The sequence below is a fragment of the Schistocerca serialis genome, chromosome 3, assembly GCF_023864345.2.
Source record: "Schistocerca serialis cubense isolate TAMUIC-IGC-003099 chromosome 3, iqSchSeri2.2, whole genome shotgun sequence".
Taxonomy (NCBI): Eukaryota; Metazoa; Arthropoda; class Insecta; order Orthoptera; family Acrididae; genus Schistocerca; species Schistocerca serialis.
Genome location: NC_064640.1, coordinates 246,661,520 through 246,683,935, shown reverse-complemented (window position 1 = coordinate 246,683,935; position 22,416 = coordinate 246,661,520). Strand labels below are relative to the sequence as shown.

The following is a 22,416-nucleotide window of genomic DNA, read 5'->3' as shown; positions in this document are numbered from 1 at the left end:
TAGTTTCAAAGAACCAGATAATTTCTATTGACAACCAGTGAAGTTCGTCATGGGAGATTTTAATTTCCATAGTGTATCGTGGGGTTACGGAGAAACAGACCAAAGTGGAGAAGACCTGGAAAACTGGGTAGACCGCACAGGTCTGAAACTAATAAATGATCCAAAGCTACCATGCTCCTTCAGAAGTGGAAGATGAGGTCGTGGATATAACCCAGATAATATCTCTGCAAATGAAATTGTTGCTCACCAAGTGAAGAAAGAAATGGAGACCCAATTCGAAGGGCACAACATCGAGCAATTATTTGTACTATAGAAGCAGTCATCAAACCCAACTATACCACCTTCAAGATAAGGTTCAACTGTAAACGAGCACAACTTGATAAGCTTGCTGAGGAACTTGATCGTTCTACAGAGAAGTATGATAGCTTTATAAAGCTGGTCAAAACTGTCTCACGTAGGTACATACCACGTGGATGTAGAACAACTTATATCCTGGGACTAGACAAAGATACAAAAACACTTATGAATAAATATGAACACCTCTTTGGCCCATTTTATGAAGAAACAATACACGCTGGTGAAGACCTGATATCAGCCGTATCAGCTCCAAGGAAAGAAAATGGCGCGATCTTATGATGCAGCTTGATATGAAACAAAACAGTAGTAAGGCATGGCAATTGCTGAAGAACCTTGGAAACGAGCCAACAGCTACTCCCTCGGCCTTCCCTGATGTAACACCTAACCAGATAGCGCAGCAGTTACTATTGAATGGCAAAGTTAATGACAAATCTGTAACTCCAAAGATCCAGAGTACAGCTCAGGAGAATAACTATAATGGCACACCTTTCTCACTTGAAGAATTAGAAACCGCAATATGCTCAATGAAGAACAATAAAGCCGCTGGATTATATGACTTGAGGACGGAACAAATAAAAATGTTTAGACCAGCAACCAAGAAGTGGATCCTAGATATGATGAACACCAGTGTATCAAGATTGCAAATACCAAAGATGTGGAGGAAAACCAAAGTTGAGGGCCTACTGAAACCTGGGAAACAGCCAACAGATGCAAAAATATTCCGACCGATATCACTCCTAAGCCATCAATATAAAGTTTTACAGAGAATGATCTTCAATTGAATCTCGGACCAAGTTGACCAAACGCTGATCAGAGAACAATCGGGTTTCCGCATCAGGAGGTCGTTGTGGACAGAACTTGAACCTGACACAACACATAGAGGATGTATATGAACGTGGACAGATCACCGGTGTCGCTTTTGTTGCTCTTACTGCCACATATGACACCATCAGTGACAAGAAACTGTTAACAAAGATTTATGCCACTAAGGAAGACTTCCACCTACGACAGTTTATGAGATGTCTGCTGCAAAACAGACGTTTCTTTGTTACTCTACAAAACAAGAAGCAGACGTTTCTTTGTTACTCTACAAAACAAGAGAAGCCGATGGAGGACACAGACAAATGGTATCCCCCAAGGATGCGTGCTACCGCCACTGTTGCATAATATTCACGCTAACGACCAGCCAGTTAGTACTGTCACAATATCGTTCATTTACGCAGATGACACAGCACTTGCTGCGCAAGGTAGAACTTTTGAGGAGGTGGAAGGAAAACTCACAACAGGTCTTAAGGCACTATCTGACTATTTTGATAGCAACTACCTTCAAAAACACAAGTGTGTGCTTTCCACGTACAGAACAGAGAGGCTCGGAGGAAACAGAGAATGACCTGGAGCGGTCAACAGCTAACCCATTGTGACACCCCAATATACCTCAGCGTAAAATTGGACCGTTCCCTTACCTTCAAAGACCACTGCACAGATAAAAAACTGAAAGTCTGTGCTAGGAATAATATTACGGAAGAAACTGACCTGCAACAACTGGGGAGAACATACACATGTCCTACGCACATCTGCTCTTTCTTTGTGCGTCTCCGCTGCTGAATATGCAGCACCTGTATGGCAGAACTCCAACCATGGCAAACAGGTAAATATCGCCCTAAATGAAACAGGGCGCATTGTAACCGGCTGCTTGCGAGCACCACCTGTCAGCAAAATCTACAACCTCATGGACGTAGCACCTTCAGACATCCGAAGGAGAACGGCAGCTAAAACAGAAAGAAAGAAGCAAGAGACGGACCAAATACACCCCCTCTTTGGAAGATAACATCGACCACCAAGACTCAGATCGAGAAACAGCTCCCTCCAGGCAACGCAACCAATTCAAGCAACACCTGCAAAACGTAGGATACAACTCTGCATAGCTCACCATCAGAGAAATATTGGGACAACCCCAAAGAAGAACTTGCTGCAGGTCATCACCTCCCATACGAGACATGGAAGATCCTCAGTAGACTGAGAACTGGAGTATCTCGGTGTAAGGTGAACATGAAAAAATGGGGACACATCTCAGGGGACGAACTGGGTGAGTACGGTGAACCTCAAGACCACCAGCACCTACTCAACTGCAGGAAACTATCAGATCCTGTTTCCATGGACGATCTGGTTGTCGCCAATGATAAGGCAGTCCGTGCAGCGGAATTCTGGGCAGCACATGGAATATAAACATGTACATATACTTTTTAATAATATATATATATATATATATATATATATATATATATATATATATATATATATATGTTCTGGTCTGGACACGTATAAATAAATAAACAGACAAATCCGGTTTTACATCTCTCTTGCACTAGACCGATTGTAAGTTTTGTTGCTAAGATTCATTCACTATTGTTGGAATTTTGGAACTATGTTTCATCTATACTTAGGTTCAGTTTCATATTGCTATACATACTAATTTCCGTTTTGTTTTTAAAGTAACTGTGGGTTGTTCAAATATTTTCAACTTTGATCCGAACTGGGATTGCGTTTGTTAGTTAATTACATGAGACATTACTCTGTCTACCGTCCAGGGAAAAAAAGACGCACCACGAATGAGTTACGTTAACTGCTTATAAATTGATATTCATCGAGGTATTGACGGAAAATGCAAAACTGTAAACTTTGGCGGCCGGTGGATGAATGTGTGACGTTGCAGCGCAATTTTACTGCGCAACTGACAAGGACAGAAATCAGGGGCCATAAAGTCTTTGCGAATTTCATTAAGTCTACTCAGTAGGATGGTAACTATACCATCCAGATAGGCGCGTGAACAATGTACGCAGATGTCAGTTTGAGAGAGGGCGTCTAATTGGGTTCAAAGAAGCAGGTTGGAGTATTTGACGAATCGCTCGACATTCGAATAGGAGCAATGCCACTATTCGACGATGTTGGCAGGAATGGGTCAAGAAGGGAACGGTTGACTTAGAGAGACGACAGAACGTGAGGACTGAGCAATCGTCAGAGAGGCACTCAGAGCCCTAGATTCATCATTATCATCGATCCGACGTGCAACTGGTGCTTCAGTGATCACGAGGACCATTAATCGGCGGCTCACAGGAAGGGGACTGAGCTCACGACATCCCTTGCGCCGACTACCATCGACGTCTACAGTAGTTTAGCTAATCTGGAAGAGCGTGAAGTAAGCGAATAACAAAGCTGTTAAATATTACTTCGAGCATGACATGCCTCGTCCTCGAGAGCGTAACGCAGAAGAATGTGTGAGTCGCCAGAAGGCCTTGGGGAGTACGTCGGCTTGGCCTGAGAGCGACAGCCGAATTCATCCCGGAAAGAAAAAGTGTGGCCGACGTAATGGCACGGAGGCCATGCCAAGGCTCCGCTTCCGTTTCGTAACGGTTCGTGGCCTGCAAGCCTGCTAGCCTACACAACGCTCCTTATAGCCTACCAGGCCTGTGTTTGTTGCAAATGCCAACATCTAATATGCAAAATAGAAGTAATACTTCTATACGTAGGAAAAGCTCTGGGAACATGCAGCCCGTGAGAAAAGACAAACACGTATAAGTCTTTAGTAGCGCCTATTATTTAGTACTTTTAGAGGTTTTGTGCTCTCTTTGCGACACTTAAGCAAAGTGCTAGAAGAAATTCAAAGATATTATACTAGAGCTGAGGACATCATTCAGTCAGTAAACAAATGTTACAAAGAAACTCAGATAACCAGTGTCGCAATCGATAGACGAAAGACGAAACTTCGTTCGTGAACTGAGTTTGGAGAATCAGTATCAGGGTCTGAGATAAATTGGAAAACAGCTGTACTGCCTTTATCGTATAGTTTGAGTTATTTCTATGAATGTAGGATAACATACATTGGGATGGATTAACAGTTATTTATACAGTCATATTTTCTTCGATTCCACACGTCTAGTAAAGGTTACGATGCAAAACGGTACTTCGTGACATCCGACTCGCACTTTACAGTCGCTAGCGGACTACGTAATTCTGTAGATTTAAAGGTTTCTAGAAATTACTGCAACCGGTCGCCTTTGGTCTTGTTCTTCAATTTTTATTGTCCCGTTTCGAACCGCCTAGGGATTCATCACCACGTGGTACACATTTATTGATTGTTTGCAGGAGTGTGGGAGCCGTGTAGCTGTGCAAGGTGTATAAACGAAACACGTAAGCACTGACTGTGACGAGAGTTATGCACATTGTGAGATCGATTTTGTTGCATTACTGGCAGTTATTAGTATTCGTTGGTTGATTATTGATACACACAGTATTCTGGAAAACATAATGAATGTTTTCCAGTGATGTTAATTTTACTACACTTCACACACTTAGCCACAGGTAACACATTCAACATGCAAATAAACCAAGGAGTGTAACTAAACTTACGTCAAAGAGTTTGTGTTGGGGCAGAGAGTTTCTTTGTTCAGGTCTTGTAATCTACACTGGCGACAGTAAGTATGTACCTATTTCTCTACTGCAAAAATAAACAATGAGTTTCGAAGATATTACATCTATAATTTTATCACTGTAATTTTGTTTGTCATTTCATTTATCTTTTGTTTAACTAACATTGAACAATACTTACGAAATAAGCACTAAACATCACTGCGTTACGGTTTTAATAGAAATGAAATGTTAAGCAGTGTGGTATGTGGGAGGAGAAGATTTTGTGTGTGTGTGAGTGTGCGTGTGTGCGCACTACAAGAAGAGAGAAAGTGTTGAGTAAGTGTGCCAATGTGAAAGAGAGAGACAGAAAGAGAGAGAGAGAGAGAGAGAGAGAGAGAGAGAGAGAGAGAGAGAGAGGGAGGGAGGGTTAGCTATTAGTTTAATGATTCTTTGAAATTTTGGAAAAAATGGGTTATTTGCCAGGCCCGTTTGTTCATTGAAGATGGTGTGGGATGATTTGTTGTTATAGGAGAAAACCCCTAATTGTTCCAGGAGGTCCATTTTTACTCCTTTGTCTGCAATGTGCAGGATGTGGGGGTTTGTTTCGGTGTTTGTAACTGAAAAATTGTCTTGTGCTAGGGTCGGCTTCAAAACTAGATTTATTTAAATTTTTTAAACGTAGTGCATCTGTATGTTCTCTGTATCGAATTTGGCTGTTTTAGGGTTATGAACTATTTTATTTGTATTTTGTTGTTTGTGTTTTAACTTATTTTGACTTTGTGTGGTGTAAACAGTTTTGCAAGTTGCTATGAGATGTTACCGAGAAATGGCATGGAGATATATTTAGTTTCTGCTGCTACTGAGGGCTATGTTGTTGATACATTCAGTAACTCACAAGAAACCCTCCTCTCTCTCTTCCACATCGCCACACCCACTGAACACACACTTTCTTCTTCTAGTGCCCAACCACGCACGCACACACACACACACACACACACACACACACACACACACATCTCCTCCTCCTCCTACACACCACACTGCTTAACATTTCATAGCTAAAAAAGTAATGCTGTGATGTCTACTGTTTATTTCATAAGAACTGATCAATGTTGGTTAAACAAAAGATAAATGAAATGTCAAACGAAATTTCAATGCTAAAATTGTAGATGTAATATCTTCCAAACTCATAGTTTAATAGACTTTATAAATAGTACATGTCAGTTTTGCTATACCGATACACGTTATTTTTGCAGCAGAGAAACAGACACATACACTACGTGATCAGAAGTATGTGGACAACCAGGCTGATAATGACTTACAAGTTAGTGGCGCCCTCCGTTGGTAATGCAGGTATTCAATATGGTGTTGGCCCACCCTTACCCTTGCTGACAGCTTCCACTCTCGCAGGCATACGTTCACTGAGGTGTTGGAAGGTTTCTTGGGGAATGGCAGGCCACTCTTCACTGAGTGCTGCACTGAGGAGAGGTATCGATGTCGGTCGGTGAGGCCTGGCACGAAGTCGGCGATCCAAAGGATCCCAAAGGTGTCCTATAGAGTTCAGGTCAGGACTCAGTGAAGGCCAGTCCATTACAGGGATATTATTGTCGTGTAATCACTCCGCCACAGGACGTGCATTAAGAACAGGTGCTCGACCGTGTTGAAAGATGCAATCGCCATTCCCAAACTGCTCTTCAACAGTGTGAAGCAAGAAGGTGCTTAAAACATCAATGTAGGCCTGTGCTGTGATAGCGTCACGCAAAACAGCAAGGGGTGCAAGCCCCCTCCATGTAAAACACGACACATCATAACACCACCGCCTCCGAATTTTACTGTTGGCACCACACACGCTGGCAGATGATGCCCACCGGGCATTCGCCATACCCACACCCTGCCATCGGATCGCCACATTGTGCACCGTGATTCGTCACTACACACAACGTTTTTCCACTGTTCAGTCGTCCAATATTTACGCTCCTTACACCAAGCGAGGCGTAGTTTGGCGTTTATCGGCGTGATGCGTGGCTTATGAGCAGCCGCTCGACCATGAAATCCAAGTTTTATCACCTCCCGCCTGTCACAGTACTGGCAGTGGATCCTGATGCAGTTTGGAATTGCTGTGTGATGGTCTCGATAGAAGTCTGCCTGTTACACATTACGATACTCTTCAACTGTCGGCGGTCTCTGTCAGTCAACAGACGAGGTCAGCCCGTACGTTTTTGTGCTGTACGTGTCCCTTCACGTTTCCACTTCACTATCACATCGGAAGCAGTGGCCCTAGGGATGTTTAAGAGTGTGGAAATGTCGCGTACAGACGTATGACACAAGTGAGACGCGATCATCTGACCACGTTCGAAGTCCGTGAGTTCCACGAAGCGCCCCATTTTGCTCTCTCACGATGTCTAATGACTACTGAGGTTGCTGATATGGAGTACCTGGCGGTAGGTGTCAGCACAATGCACCTAATATGAAAAACATATGTTTTTAGGGGTGTCCGGATACTTTTGATCACATAGTGTAGTTACTGCCACCAGAGTGTATTACACGAGCTGTACAAAGAGGCTCTCTATCCTAATACAAATTATTTGACATGACTTTAGCTATAGGGCCCTACTCATTGATTTATTTACGTTTTGTAAGCATGTGGGACGTGTTACCTGTAGTTAAGTGTGTGAAGTGCAGTAAAATTAAATTCTGGAAAACTTTCTACATAGTTTCCAGAATAATGTGTGCAGCAATAACCAGCCAACGGATACTAATAATTGTACGCAATACAACAAAATCGCCCACGACTCTCACACTGCTGCAATCAATTAATAAACATGTACCATCTCATGATGATTCGCTAAGCCGTTGGAAACCGGCAACGGGAAAGTAAAAATTGAAGAACAAAACAAAAAGCGACTGGTTTCAGTAATTTCAAGAAACCTTTATTCATCACACTCTCAGTGATTGTCTTCCATAATGGATACAAGTTTCATACTGTAGATCTGTCTTCATGGATGGCCTGAGATAAGGACTGTCGCATAAGAATTTTATAGGACCTGTTGGAGCAGTAGTCCGGCTAAGAGAATAGTTGGTTTTTAAATGCACTAACGGAAAAAAATCGTTCCACCAAGGAGCTGTGCAACATAAACTAAACTTGGTAGTCGTGTTTATACATCTGACAGGTGATGTGTACTCAAATTTCGCGCCAATCGCGTAAGAGTGGCGCTAGTAGGGCTGCTATGAGTATACAAATCAGGTTTGCTTTAACGGCCGTGGGCGTCAGTTACTTTCGAGAAAGGACGTTGTGAGTTGATGTTTGTCAAGAACGGCTTTAAGGTGACAAAAACGTCATTATCACCACGTCACGGAGTTTGAATGAGGTCATGCAGTAGGGCTACGAGAAGCTATATGTTCATTCCGCGATATTGCAGGAAGACTTGGCGGGAATGTAGCCACTGTACGTGATTACTGGCAGCAGTGGTAACGGGAATCTGCGGTCGCAAGATGACCGGACTCCGGACGGCCACATGGCACTACCTAGAGAGAAGACCATCGTGTTTGGTGTATGGCTCTGGCGAATCGTACTGCATCTGCAGCAGGAGTGCGAGCAGAAGTTGTCACCACAGTGACAGAACGAAATCTTACAAATCGGTTACTCCATGGACAGCTCTGAGTCAGGCGCCCTGTAGTGTGCATTCTTCAGATCCCAAACCACCGCCGTTTGGGCCTTCAGTGGCGTGAAACGAGAGCTCATGGAAGGACGAGATGGAAATCAGCTATGTTTTCTGATGAAAGCTAATTCTGCCTCAGTGCCAGTGATGGCCGTATGTTGGTTAGGGCCTGCAACCAAGCTGTATGTGTGCTAGACACTCTGAACCTACACCTCATGTTATGGTTTGGGGTGCGATTTAATATGACAGCAAGATGACTCTCGCGGCTATTCCTCGTACCCTGACTGCAAAATTTGGGCGCCAGTCGGTGATTCAACCTGTTGTGCTGCCATTCATGAACAGTATTCCACGGAGTGTTTTCCAACAGGATAACGCTCGCCTACACACCGCTGTTGTTACACAACATACCCTACACAGTGTCGACATGTTGCCTTAACCTGTTCGATTACCAGAACTGTCTCCAATCGAACACATATGGGACATCATCGGACGACAGCACCAGTGTCATCTACGAACAGCACTTAACCGTCCCTGTATTGACCGACGAAATGCAACAGGCATGGAAATCCTTCCCAGAAACTGACATTCGGCACCTATACAACACAATGCATGCACGTTTGAATGCCTGCATTCAGCATTCTGACAGTTACACCGGTTACTAATTTACCAGAATTTCGCACTTGCAATGCCTTATCTAGCGCTTACATTAACCTGTGGCCTTTCAATGTTAATCATTTAATATGTTACCTAGACAAATGTATTCGTGAAATTTCACTGCTCTACATTATTTTTTGGTGTTGTCAATTTCTTTCCGTCAGTATATTTATACTTTTTGGTGAGCTTCAGGTTCCTTCTCCCCTCAAAGCTTCAAATGCGCGGCTACGAAAAATATTGGTTACATCGAAACGGTACCAGCGTTTGGGATCAGGTATAACAATTCCTGTTGAGGTCATGTGTTCCGGCATTGAAACTGCTAGTTCGAATCCTAGTGACGGAGGATGTGTTAATGAAGATAATTTGGTCTGAAAAGGGAGCTTCATATTGCTCGCCCGTGTGTTGGTATCCAGATTTTAATTCCAAGTCTCTCAGCAGTGCGGTGAGTGCGTATGACACGCCTAGTGGGGATTTACCTCTTATATGTAATCGTTGAGAGTGAGATGAAACTGTTGGATAAAATCAGTGTCATTAGGCAGGGACACTGCCAAAGAAAACAGAAAAACCATTGTTCAGAAGAACTGTCGCAAAATTTTCTAACACAAAAAATGGAATCAAATTGTTTTTATTCGCCTTCAGAGCAATATCCATTTGTCACAATATTTCTTGTAATTTCCATAAAACTAATGGAAAGTGTTGGCAATGTTTTATTTGGAAGCGACTGAAGCATTAATGTCACACATCTTTTGATACCTGTGGGTAAGTTATGCATGTGGTGCCACTTTAACCACAATGTTGTCTTACCATATTCTGAATAGTATTGTCAGCACCAGGTCTGACTTCATAGATCTGTCATACATGTCAATGAAAATCTTGATCAATTTATTTTAAATAGTCGACCTAAAACGTGGCGCATTATCAGTAGTTATTTTCGTGTTGACAGTTGGTCATGAATAGATTTTTTGATGATAGCTTCCATTATGTACACTCTTACTAACATCGTGTGTGCCTCCACGCAGTTTTCGACCATTTTTAATGAAACTGGAAATCTGTGTTTGGCCTCTACCACTGTGTACTGAGACTTGACACTCAATGTGTTTGACTGCCTGCAGCAGACAATTACTGATAAGCCAAAAAAGTATGACGACTGTCCACCGCGAAACTGAAAGCCGCTAGGTGACGTAGCAGACACGTTACGACGTAAGAAAAATATACACGCAGAGCAGAGACAAATAAAAGCTCATTGTAGTGACGATACGGGTAGCAGAGGAAGAAATCCACTAACATAAGCGACTTAGAAAAACGGCACATTGTTATGGCCCGGCGCTTGTGAACGACAGTCTCGGAAACGGCTTACCTGATCGGCTGTTCGCTTGCTACCGCCATGAGCATCTACGGAAAGTTATGAAGGGCTGTGAAACCACGAGAGGCGACAAAATGGAAGACTAGTGCGCTTTACCACAGATTGTTGAGCTCAGGGGCTTCCCCGCTCTATAAAAGAGGATGGGTGGTGGTCTGTGGCTGATGTGACGACAACGTACAAGATGGCGTAGGCAAGAGTTTCCGAACCCTCCATTCAGTGGACATTTTTTAACATGGGGCTCCGCGGCAGTCTGCACCCACGTGTTTTCTTGTTGACGTAACGACATCGTCAATTGCAACTGCAGTTAGCACAGGATCTTCTAGACTGGACCATTGGTCAGTGAAAACGTGTCACTTATTGGAAAAATCACGTTTTTTGGTACACCTGGTTGATGGGGTACACGGAAACGTCGTTATCCGGGGAAACAGCTGCTCGAAACCTGCACCGCGTCACATACGCAGGCCGGTTGGGGCGGTATTATCGTATAGGGAACATTCACCAGGGTGTCCATAGCAGTGTGGTTGTAATCGAATGCACTAAGGCAGCTGTGGACTACGTGAACATAATTGCGGACCACCTGTACACCCTCACGCTTGATGTTCTTCCCACGGGTATGGCGTTTTAAAGCTGGGTAACTGTCCACATCGCAAGGTTAGACACGTGCTACAGTGGTTTGAGGAGCACGACAGTGCAATCTCGTTGATGTCTTCGACACTAAGTAAGTCCGATCTGAATTTGATGAAGCAAACCTGGTACGCTGTCGGGTGCTAGTTTAACGCCCCCAAACCACTGGCCAGTTATTTAGGAAATATATGCATGTCTGTTCATGAACATCCGGTGCCACATACCTCCGGAAACCTACCAAACAGTTATCTAATCCATGCCACACAGAATCGCTACTGTATTGCGCTCCAAATGTGGATCAATACACTATTTAGCTGGTGGAAATTATTTTTTTTCTCGTCGATGTATGAGCAGCAGATTTGTGACCTCGAGTCTACGTGGTGTTTTTGACAAGTCTCTTCCATGCATGCATTTTTAACATACGTTGCCAATTAGATACCAGTGCATTCACCAAATTTTTTAGGTGCCTTTATATCAGCAACAGTATAAATTTCTGTTTTTAGACCTATTCGAAAATACCGTACATACTTATTTCCTCTCCTCAACTGATATTTCTTACAAATATTTTCACAAGATCTTTTATCCAAGGGCCCAAAAAACTAATCCACATAATATTGTAGGAACTGCCATTAAGTGGTAGAATTCATTCTAACCTCCATCCTCGTCTTTCCTTTGGCAGTTCATCCAATCGTGTCACAAATCCTCTAATCCGAATAGTAATTGCGCTCGTCATAATTTATAACACAATCGAAGATTCTTGATATGTGACATTCCCTTCTGACTTGTAACGTGGATCGATTATGAAAATATTATGACTCTAGTTTTAGTGGCTGAAATTTATTCCGAGCTTAACAGGAAAAGCTTTCACACTGTCATCTGCAGCTTTTCCGAGATATCCTGGGCAATCAGCACAGATTAAAGAGCTCATACATCTCCGATTTAAAGTTTTTGTAGTCAAATGAGAATAATATTCTTCGAAATTTCGTTATAACTCATCAGGATTTATTAGTAGACGCTAAATAATCTAAGGGACATTCTACTGTCCTTTCATGTATTAAAGATTTATCTATAGCTCGAGGAAGCTTCAGAGAATATTGGATTCCCGTCAATAAATTGGTGTATTTAAATGAAAATTAATTTATTTAGTTATTCGGAGATGAAGAAGCTTGCAAAGAATAGAGTAGCACCGAGAGCTGAATCAGACCAGAATTCGGACTGAAGACCACAAAAACAACAAATGAATTTAATATAGTTTATTGTTTTCAGTATTAGTCACTTTCACCTTATATTACTCCTTCATTGCTCTGCCATGTTTACGATTGTTCTAACACTACTAACCAAAAGGGGTTTCACAGTATTGCCCTTGACCATATGTGCAAGATAAATCTGGAAATAATGAGCATCCGCTTGCTGTAGGAGTCGATTGTCTACAAATATTTCAGAGTCAGCAGTTTTGCTGTTTGGTAATCCTCGCTCGTTAGAATGATTCTGATTTACAAATCATTTAAGCAGCATGACAAGTGTTCTCCTCCGTGTCCCAGTGGTGCATCTGAACCAGCTGGTACAGTTACGCTTCCTTTTGGATTAGATAATATTTTACGACGAGCGGAAACGTCGGCAAGTTCTGCAGGACTGTTGGCCTGAGGCAGCGTGTGAGATCCGCCGGTCACTGGGCGCATATGAGGTTTTTGACCCGAACTTGCCCTTGACACTGGGCGAAGAAACGCGACTGCTCAAGGATTTCTTTTCGCTCTTTGCTTACTGTTACAAGCATGTATCAGATTACCTATGCAGGGACGTGCGGGGAACGTTTCCTTCATTTGCGAGCATCAGTGTCACGAAAGGTGATTAAGTTGCATCATAGGTTCGTACGAAACTGTTACTTACTGGACGTTTTCCAAATAGTTCTGCACTGTCAGCTATGAAAAAGAATTACATGGTGTATCGGAACAAGTATATGATTAAATTGTAAACATGCCAGCAGTTGGAACACACTATCATTCATGATGTGGAGATATTGTCTGAAAGAAACGTCTCGTTCGGCGTACCTCATGGAAATGTGATACGATCGTTACGTTTGCACCTTTTTAAGGTTATACAGCTGTACACGAGGAATTAACGTATATAGCAAATGTTGCCGAAATGTAGAAGAGCTTGCAGATGATCATCTCCTAGCAGAGACACTGACAGCCGACCCTCTGGGTAACAAATAAAATGTAATGAATATAAACGGAAGAAAAGATTTGATAAGATATGACGTCACGACCGGACGTCAGTCAGTGGGAATGGGCGTAAAGTATCTGTCTGGAGTTACTGCAGGTGGGACGAATACGAACATTTAGCCATACTGTGTGAGACGGGCTGCGTTTTATTAGAAGAAATCAAATGAAGTGCTGTTTATGTGCATTGGAGGATAATTACAAAATATTCATTCGACCAATTCATTAATCTTGTTCGTAGGTCTGGGACTCTTACCAAATTGGATTAACGGAAGATGGAGAAAAATACTCAAATCAGAACTGCTTGATTTGACATGAATCTGTTTGGTAAGTGCAAGAACGTCATAGAAAATCTCACCGAACTCCAGTCGGAGACACGATACAAGATGTGAGATGTGCGTCAGGGATATTTTTAACCTAAAAATTTCGAGAGCTTACAGTCCAAAGCGAGTCAAGAAACTTATTACTTCTGCCTCTTACAAGAATAATATGTGTAACAATAGAGAAATTCGGGCGTACGTAGAGAGTTAATGTCTACCTTTCTCCCCGTGCACGATTCGCGAAAGGAACCAGAAGGGGGAAAATTCTTCTGATGCATTAAGCTCTAAATATGATAAGTTGTGGAATACAAATTTTGATGCAGATGTAACAGTGAAATGTGATCTCATATAGATATTTTAAAGATATTTTATTTAATACAAACAGTCACATGAAAATTCTGCTTTCGTTTTTATACTTGCGGCACTGTTGGGTTTACTGTCTAGTTTCACGTAGAGAAATTCTGCAACTCAAATCTTCTGTGTTGTAGAAACGACGTAAAAATTTGGTAACGGAGTAATATTGCCGCTAGCTGTGCTGCATGCAATGTGAAGTAGCGGAGAGTGTCGCTAACTGGTTTGCTGAGGGTCGTCAGTTCAAACTTTATCACCAGCACATATTTGTTATCTAGTATTTATCATTTCTGGAAAGTTCTAAAAATTTCTTACGTTTATAATATTTGCAGATTCTGGAATATTCGATGTTTGTATAAACTGCAGCACTCTCCATCCAGGAGGCAGTTCTGTTCTTTCTGTACGTTGGTGTCCGTAATAAAGGTGCTTACAGTGCTAAAAATTGTACCTAATTGACGACCATGTTTTCGGATTTGGACTTCATTGTGATTACGACGTGTCAGTGTGATGTAAACTAAAATCTCCGTAGCACAAATCTGAATAACCATAGTGGTTGCGTGGACGAAACAACAGTAAGTAAAACTTCTGAGAAACCCAGAGCGTGTAACTTACGACTGCTGCTCTACAACAACCCAGTAAAACATCTCCATGAATCCCACACAGGCTGTGTTGCCCATGTATACAAGTAAAACGTGCTGTAGTATACAGAGTAATTTACAAATCCTATTACAGGCTTCTTGGGGTTGTACAGAGATTTAGTAGATAAAATTGTGATAAGGAACCCGTGTCCAGAAATATACCGTATGGCTATAAAGTAAGTTTGAACATCGAATCCGTTTCAAATCTCCCGCTTCAAGGCACGCACGCAAACTGAGAACAGGGCGCCGTCGCCAACCCCTTTTGTAATTATGACGTCACAAACTATTTTCGGCCGACTACAACAACGGCTGCAAGAAGCTGATACGTTCTCTACTTTCAGGGTTGGCTGTGGTGGTCCACAGACGTCTCAAACTCCCGACTTTGAACAGAACGTCACGTAGAAGATCCTAGGAGGAGTACTCGAAATATATTGTCCGTGCCATGATTTCCTGTAGAGCGCACAAGTAAGAGCTCACTCATTGTCTCTGCTGTGTCCGTACCGTGAAGCGAGTTATTTGAAAATGATCCACTCTTCAAACTTATTTTATAATCAACCGGTACATTTCCTGACATGAATTCCTTATCAAATTTCTATCTATTAAATCCTTTTTGCGATACCGTAATAGGAGTTGTGAAAAACCCTAAATAGATTCCGTCGCCTTATGCAATAAATCATCATTATCGTCCTTTTTTTTTTCGTTAGTCATCAGTCTTCTGACTGGTTTGATGCGGCCCGCTAAGAATTCCTTTCCTGTGCCAACCTCTTCATCTCAGAGTTGAGATGAGACTTCTGAGGTTATCAGTACCTTAGAACTTAGAACTACTTAAACCTAACTAACCTAAGGACACCACACACATCCATGCCCGAGGCAGGATTCGAACCTGCGACCGTAGCGGTCGCGTGGTCCCAGACTGTAGCGCCTAGAACCGCTCGGCCACCCCGGCCGGCTTGCTGGATGTATTCCAGCCTCTGTCTTCCTCTACCGTTTTTCATTCAAATATGTATCAACTATAGCATTGCTTTGCTTATGTGCATGAAGAGGAATAACCTAAAAACTTTCAACTGAAACTAACTCGGGACCATTGCCTTTCATGGGCTAGTGCTCTGCCGACTAAGGCACCCAAGCACGACCCACGACTTGTCCTCACAGCTTTACCTCCGCCAGTATCATGTCTTCTACCTCCCAAATTCACAGAAGCTCTCCTGCGAGAAGTGCTTCTGTGAGGTTTGGAAGGTAGGAAACGAGATAATGGCGGAGGAAAAACTGTCAGGAGAGATTCTGCGAAGTCTGGAAGGTAGGAGACGAGGTACTGACGGAGGTATAGCTGTCAGGAGAGCTTCTGTGAAGCCTGGAAGGTAAGACACGAGGTACTGTCGGAGGTAAAGCTGTCAGGAGAGCTTCTGTGAAGTCTGGCAGATAGGAGACGAGGTACTGGCGGAGGTAAAGCTGTCAGGAGAGATTCTGCGAAGACTGGAAGGTAGGAGACGAGGTACTGTCGGAGGTAAGCTGTCAGGAGAGCTTCTGTGAAGTCTGGAAGATAGGAGACGAGGTACTGGCGGAGGTAAAGCTGTCAGGAGAGATTCTGCGAAGACTGGAAGGTAGGAGACGAAGTACTGGCGGAGGTAAAGCTGTCAGGAGAGATTCTGCGAAGACCGGAAGGTAGGAGACGAGGTACTGGCGGAGGTAAAGCTGTCAGGAGAGATTCTGCGAAGACTGGAAGGTAGGAGACGAGGTACTGGCGGAGGTAAAGCTGTCAGGAGAGCTTCTGTGAAGTCTGGAAGATAGGAGACGAGGTACTGGCGGAGGTAAAGGTGTCAGGAGTGATTCTGCGAAGTTTGGAGGTTAGGAGACGTGGTATTAGCGGAGGTAAAGCTGCGGGGACGGGTCGTGAGTCGTGCCTAGGTAGCTCAGCCGGTGTCGGCACGGCAGCCCACCGTGTCCCGTCAGAGGGCTGGCAGCCGTCTGTAATAATAATAATAAAAATAATAATAACAACAATAATAAAAACTACGTGAAGTGTTGAGTGATGAACTCGAAGGGGTGTCATTTGACGTCCGCTCAAACCAAATGCCAAGAACAATGATGGTGGAAAAAATGGTCGGTGGAGTACTCCGAGTCTCGGTCCGGCACACAATTCTAGTCTGCCAGGAAGTTTCATTTCAGCACACACTCCGTTGCAGAGTGAAATTTCATTCTGGAAACTTTCAACTGTTTCCATCAGCGCCGCCGGCCGTGGTGGCCAAGCGGTTAAAGGCGCTACAGTCTGGAACCGCGCGGTCGCTACGGTCGCAGGTTCGAATCCTGCCTCGGGCATGGGTGTGTGTGATGTCCTTAGGTTGGTTAGGTTTAAGTAGTTCTACGTTCTAGGGGACTGATGACCTTACAAGTTAAGTCCCATAGTGCTCAGAGCCAGAGCCATCAGCGCCACGATACCACCGGCTGTTACAGAATTTAAAGTGCCTCTATCTGAGGGTGAGCCTATAGTGGCTAAAAAATTAAGTAATGAAAGCACAAAACATTTAGAAACAACATTATTTACGTAAGCAGTTCTCCATAGTATGCAACACAAAGCATCCGCTATTTTAACCTAGATGCACGTTCAACGACCATAATGTGAAAGCTATATTATCGCAAACGGTTGGCCACATTCTTGAAATAATATCGCTAACGTATCGCCATACGCCGAGGATCGCAGGATATTAGACAGAGGCTCCATATTATGGAGGAGACAGATTATAAGTCGCAGTGTGGCCATGCATGCCGGCCGCTGTGGCCGAGCGGTTCTAGGCGCTTCAGTCCGGTACCGCACTGCTGCTAAGGTCGCAGGTTCGAATCCTGAATCGGGCATGGATGTGTGTGATGCCCTTAGGTTAATTAGGTTTAAGTGGTTCTAAGTCTAGGGGACTGACGACCTCAGATGTCAAGTTCTTTAGTGCTTAGAGCCATTTGAACCATTTTTTGGCTATGCATATTTACGTCTTCCATGGTTTCTGTAAAGCACTTAATGTGAATGTAGGGATGGTTTTTAGTGTGAATGTAGGGATGGTTTACCAATTCTTGGCCAACAGAGCTACTGTTCCGCCACTACTAACCAGATGTCAAAAGGATTTTAAACGTTAAGCGGGCTTCTTTTATGTTCTCATATTTGCTTGAGAACTACCTGTCTGTAAGTACTGTTGATCTGGAATAGCTTGGACGTATTTCTAAAGCAGTTAAATGTCTTGGCCACGTGATGATATTGGTTTGTAGTATAACGAAGTCCATTACTTCGATTATATCTCAGTTTTGTTAGTGCTGAGAAGCGACAAGATGCAATAGGTTCAATACTTCATCTCTTTTCTAATTAGGTTTTGTTGAATAACGTATCATCATTATCCGCTGCATTCGTACAACTAATTCGACGAAATTTCGGTGTTTTGATTTTCATCTTCACCGGTAATTAAATCATCCGCGATTCGCAGTTAATGAATGTCAGTGTTAATGTTATAAAATTGCGCACAATTTTAGCTATTTTTTAAATGATTGCATAATGGCAGTATCAGCTGCAGAAGTCACATTAATGTAAATTTCTCACCTGGGAGCATATGTACGAACGCAGGGATAGTTCGGATTTATGCAGTATTATGCTAGAAGTGTGAAAAGTGCCTTGTGCAGCAGTTACGGAAATAAAAGCTAACTGCGAATTTTTTACTCCAAAGAACTAGATGGGCAGTCCACGAGCAGCATTTTTCAAGGTCCCATCTGAAGCAGTGGAAAATTGTATGAAGGAGAAAGGATGTGTGAAGGGCTGATGTCACGGAAAGATAACCACGCAAAGCGACGTCCTTCCTTAGGAAAAAAAGGACTTCTGGTGAAGGAAAAGAGCAGATTAACAAAAACATCCTTAACATCTCAGGAAACGCGTAAGCACTGCTACAAATGACAAAAGGAGCAAGGATTAATGAAAGGCCCATGTATGTTTACTAGCTTTGCTGCTATCTGTTCTACTGGAGTGCAGAGATGACGTTGTAGAATATTCCGTTGGTTAACGTGAGAAAACCAAAAAATAAGGATGCCGAATATGCTCCGTTATCCTCGTTTCCAAAACCAAAATACCCTTTTCATTGAATTCGAACATTTGTACAAGCAAAGTGTAATTTTGTCATTTTTTTACATTTTGGATTGGTTATTAATAGGAAATTCTTTCCATAGTCCTGTACAATAATGATAAATATTACAAAAATATTTGATATGCCAGTGCAAATGGATTTCTGAGCACGTACGTACATTCATAAAATCTGAAACACCATCGTAAAAGTTTTGGGTTATTCAGGAAGTACAGATATAAATGTGGATTGCAGCTGGTCTGCAGCGTTTTAAAAATGAGTGTCCTTGAAGTTTCTGTAAGAAAACTATGAGTTTCCCTGTTCTTCAGTCTTACACACTATCTGACAGGAGGTCCGTGGCGTTGATTTGGTTAGATGCATACTTTTCGTTTCAAAAGATCCATAGTGAGGACATCTTCCAGGACTTTGAAAATATCAGAAGATAAGTGTACCTAATAAATATTTACAACGAAAAATAAACTTTCTATTGTTCCTTCCACAGATCCCAAGTGGAATGTTCCTCACTGATGTGGAATAAATCAGAAAATCTTAAAACATAGTTTAATTTACAATGTAATAGCAAATTTGTCTCCAATCATGCAGATGTTCAACGCACTAAGGTGATATGCTATTGTAGCCATGCGTAACTAAACAGAAAAATCATTTTACTACACCTATTTACAATGATCGCATTACTGCACTGAATTTGTACAGAAGTCAGTTCGTACGTAATACTCGCATTATTTTCTGTTATTAGTAACATATACACATCAGTTGCTTCTACTAATTGTAAGAAATTCGTCAATGAGGTGTAAGGAGCTGGCGATATACAAATCCTTTAGATTCCCCTTAAAATTAATTTCATTAGTATTTAAGCTTTTTATGGCTCCTGGTAAGTTATAAAAATGTGTTTTCTGAATAATAGACACCTTTTCGGACTAAAGTAAGAGACTGCAAAGATTATTGTTATTTCTAGTACTGATACCATGAACTGAGTTGTTGGTTTGAGAAAAAGAGATATATTTCTAACGAAAAATTTTATTTAGGAATATGTATGCACAAAATATAAAGAAAGACTGTTAAAACGTCGCACAAGAGACGTAACATGTAAGCAGGACAGAATTACAAATAAACTGTATTAGTGCGGATGTTTATGGAATGCATGTATGAGTGCTTATTTTCTGAACCAATCCTTTAAACAAAAGTGTGCAGACGAAGTGATTTTCCCTCTCATCATCCCTTCACAGAAACGTCAATAACAGTTCGTTATTGCCAGTATTATACGGTAATTATTTACTGTCTTTACATGACAATTAATGTCTCTCGCTCACCATCGGAACTATTACAGCTGCGTAGGTGCTTTATGCCAGTATTTCTCTAAATATTGTGCTTTACTATGTAAGAATATTTAGCAGTTAATCAGGTATATAACAATCAAGATTATGTTATTGCACCACGATCCGGTAACTGATAGATTTGCATTGTTTACATTAAGTACACAGAAGATATTACGAAACACAGCCATTGCTACCTGTCGATTAAATCGACTCGACAAACGATATGCGTGACCTCCGTGTATTACGAGTGTGCTAGTTGTTTATTAACATGTTTTAATCCTAAGTGTGCAAGTAATAACAAAAACAAACGAAAACTTAAAATATAAAACCCTTAAGTTTTGAGTCGCTATGAAGTGCATATTGTGATTGTTATTAAGCGGCGGTTGCACGCGCAGTGAGCGGGCACGTGTGTGCACGTGTCCCTGATGCGAGGGGTGGGGGACTCACCGCTGTCGACAGCGGCGAGGCTGCCGTCGACGGTGAAGGTGGCGGCGCGCGCCAGCTGCAGCTGCAGCGGCAGCAGTAGCAGTAGCAGCGGCATGGCGGGCTGTGGCGTGCGGCGGCTGCGGCTGCGGCTGCGAAGTGCGCGCTGCGGCGGCGGCTGGCTCACTGAGGCACGCCGCTCTGCGCCGCACACCTGCACCGTTCTCACGCCACTGCGCCGCCCCTGCCCAAACAATCTCCCTCCCTAGTTTAATTGCAGATTAGTCCACGCCATCTGATCTGCTCGCACACCGTAACGTGCAGAGCTAGCTAGCACGCGAAATGGTGAGCTGAGCCGGCCCCGAATGCCTCTCTGCGTGGGATTACAGTTCGATGGTGTAATATACCTGCTTCGTTGGAAATGATGTTTACTTGGTTTCCTCATTCCTGTTTAGCTGAATGTCGGGCTCTTTTCCTATTTAAGGCTCAGAAACAGAATACAAAATGAGCTAACAGCCAAAACAGAAAAAATGCTATATGTGGGGTGAGCATGAATAAAACCGAAAAAATGCACAGACGGATTCCCGAATGGAATTAGAGGAAAAAAGGTCAAGTGAACATTTTTCCGGAAATGCATCGTTGCCACGATAGATGGCGCTGATGAATGAAGGTTCCTCTAAACACGTGTCTACGTCTATGCGTGATTACTCTGCTATTCACAATAAAGTGCCTGGCAGAGGGTTCAATGAACCACCTACAAGCTGTCTCTCTACCGTTCCACTCTCGAACGGCACGCGGGAAAAACGAGCACAAATTTTCTGTGCGAGCCCTGATTTCTCTTATTTTATCGTGATGATCGTTTCTCCCTATGTAGGTGGGTGCCAACACAATGTTTTTTCAATCGGAGGAGAAAACTGGTGATTGAAATTTCATGAGAAGATCCCGTCGCAACGAAAAACGCCTTTGTTTTAATGAGTGCCACTTCAATTCACGTATCACGTCTGTGACACTATCTCCCCTATTTCGCGATAATACAAAACGAGCTGCCCTTCTTTGTAATTTTTCGTGTCATCCATCAGTCCCACCTGATGCGGATCCCACACCCCACAGCAATACTCCAGAATAGGGCGGACAAGCGTGGTGTAAGCGGTCTATTTAGTAGACCTGTTACACCTTCTAAGTGCTCTGCCAATGAATCGCAGTCTTTGGTTTGCTCTACTCACAACATTATCTATGTGATTGTTCCAATTCAGGGTCTATGTAATTGTAATTCCCAAGTATTTAGTTGAGTTTACAGCCTTCAGATTTGTGTGACTTATCGCGTAATCGAAATTTTGTGGATTTCTTTTAGTACTCATGTGAATAACTTCACACTTTTCCATATTCAGGGTCAACTGCCACTTTTCGCACCATACAAATATCTTATCTAAATCATTTTGCAAGTCGTTTTGATCATCTGATGACTTTACAAGACGGTAAATGACAGCATCGTCTGCAAACAATCTAAGGCGGCTACTGAGATTGTCTCGTATGTCGTTAATATAGATCAGGAACAATAGAGCGCCTATAACACTTCCTTGGGGAACGCCGGATATTACTTCTGTTTTACTCGATGACTATCCGTCTATTACTACGAACTGTGACCTTTCTGACAGGAAATCACGAATCTAGTCTCACAACTAAGGCGATACTCCGTAGGCACGCAGTTTGGTTAGAAGACGCTTGTGAGGAACGGTGTCGAAAGCCTTCTGGAAATCTAAAAATATGGAATCAATTTGACATCTCCTGTCGATAGCACTTATTACTTCATGAGTATAAAGAGCTAGTTGTGTTTCACAAGAACGATATTTTCTGAAACCGTGCTATGTGTCAATAAATCCTTTTCTTCGAGGTGCCGTGTGTTCCTTGCTTGTTGTGGGCTGTGTTCCTGACACAGCGCATTCTAAGCAGCAGAATGGTTCGGTATTCATGTCAGC

General features: G+C 42.7%; 1 protein-coding gene across 1 annotated transcript in view; it reads right to left on the bottom strand.

Annotated features, from left to right (window-relative positions):
• LOC126469995 (uncharacterized) overlaps positions 1-20,605 on the bottom strand; it is a 501,305-nt gene extending 480,700 nt beyond the window's left edge. Inside the window, exon 1 of the mRNA XM_050097449.1 lies at positions 20,465-20,605. Coding sequence (XP_049953406.1) covers positions 20,465-20,558 — 94 coding nt within the window. The 5' untranslated portion in view covers positions 20,559-20,605. The remainder of the gene's footprint in view (positions 1-20,464) is intronic.
• Positions 20,606-22,416: the final 1,811 nt, after the last annotated feature.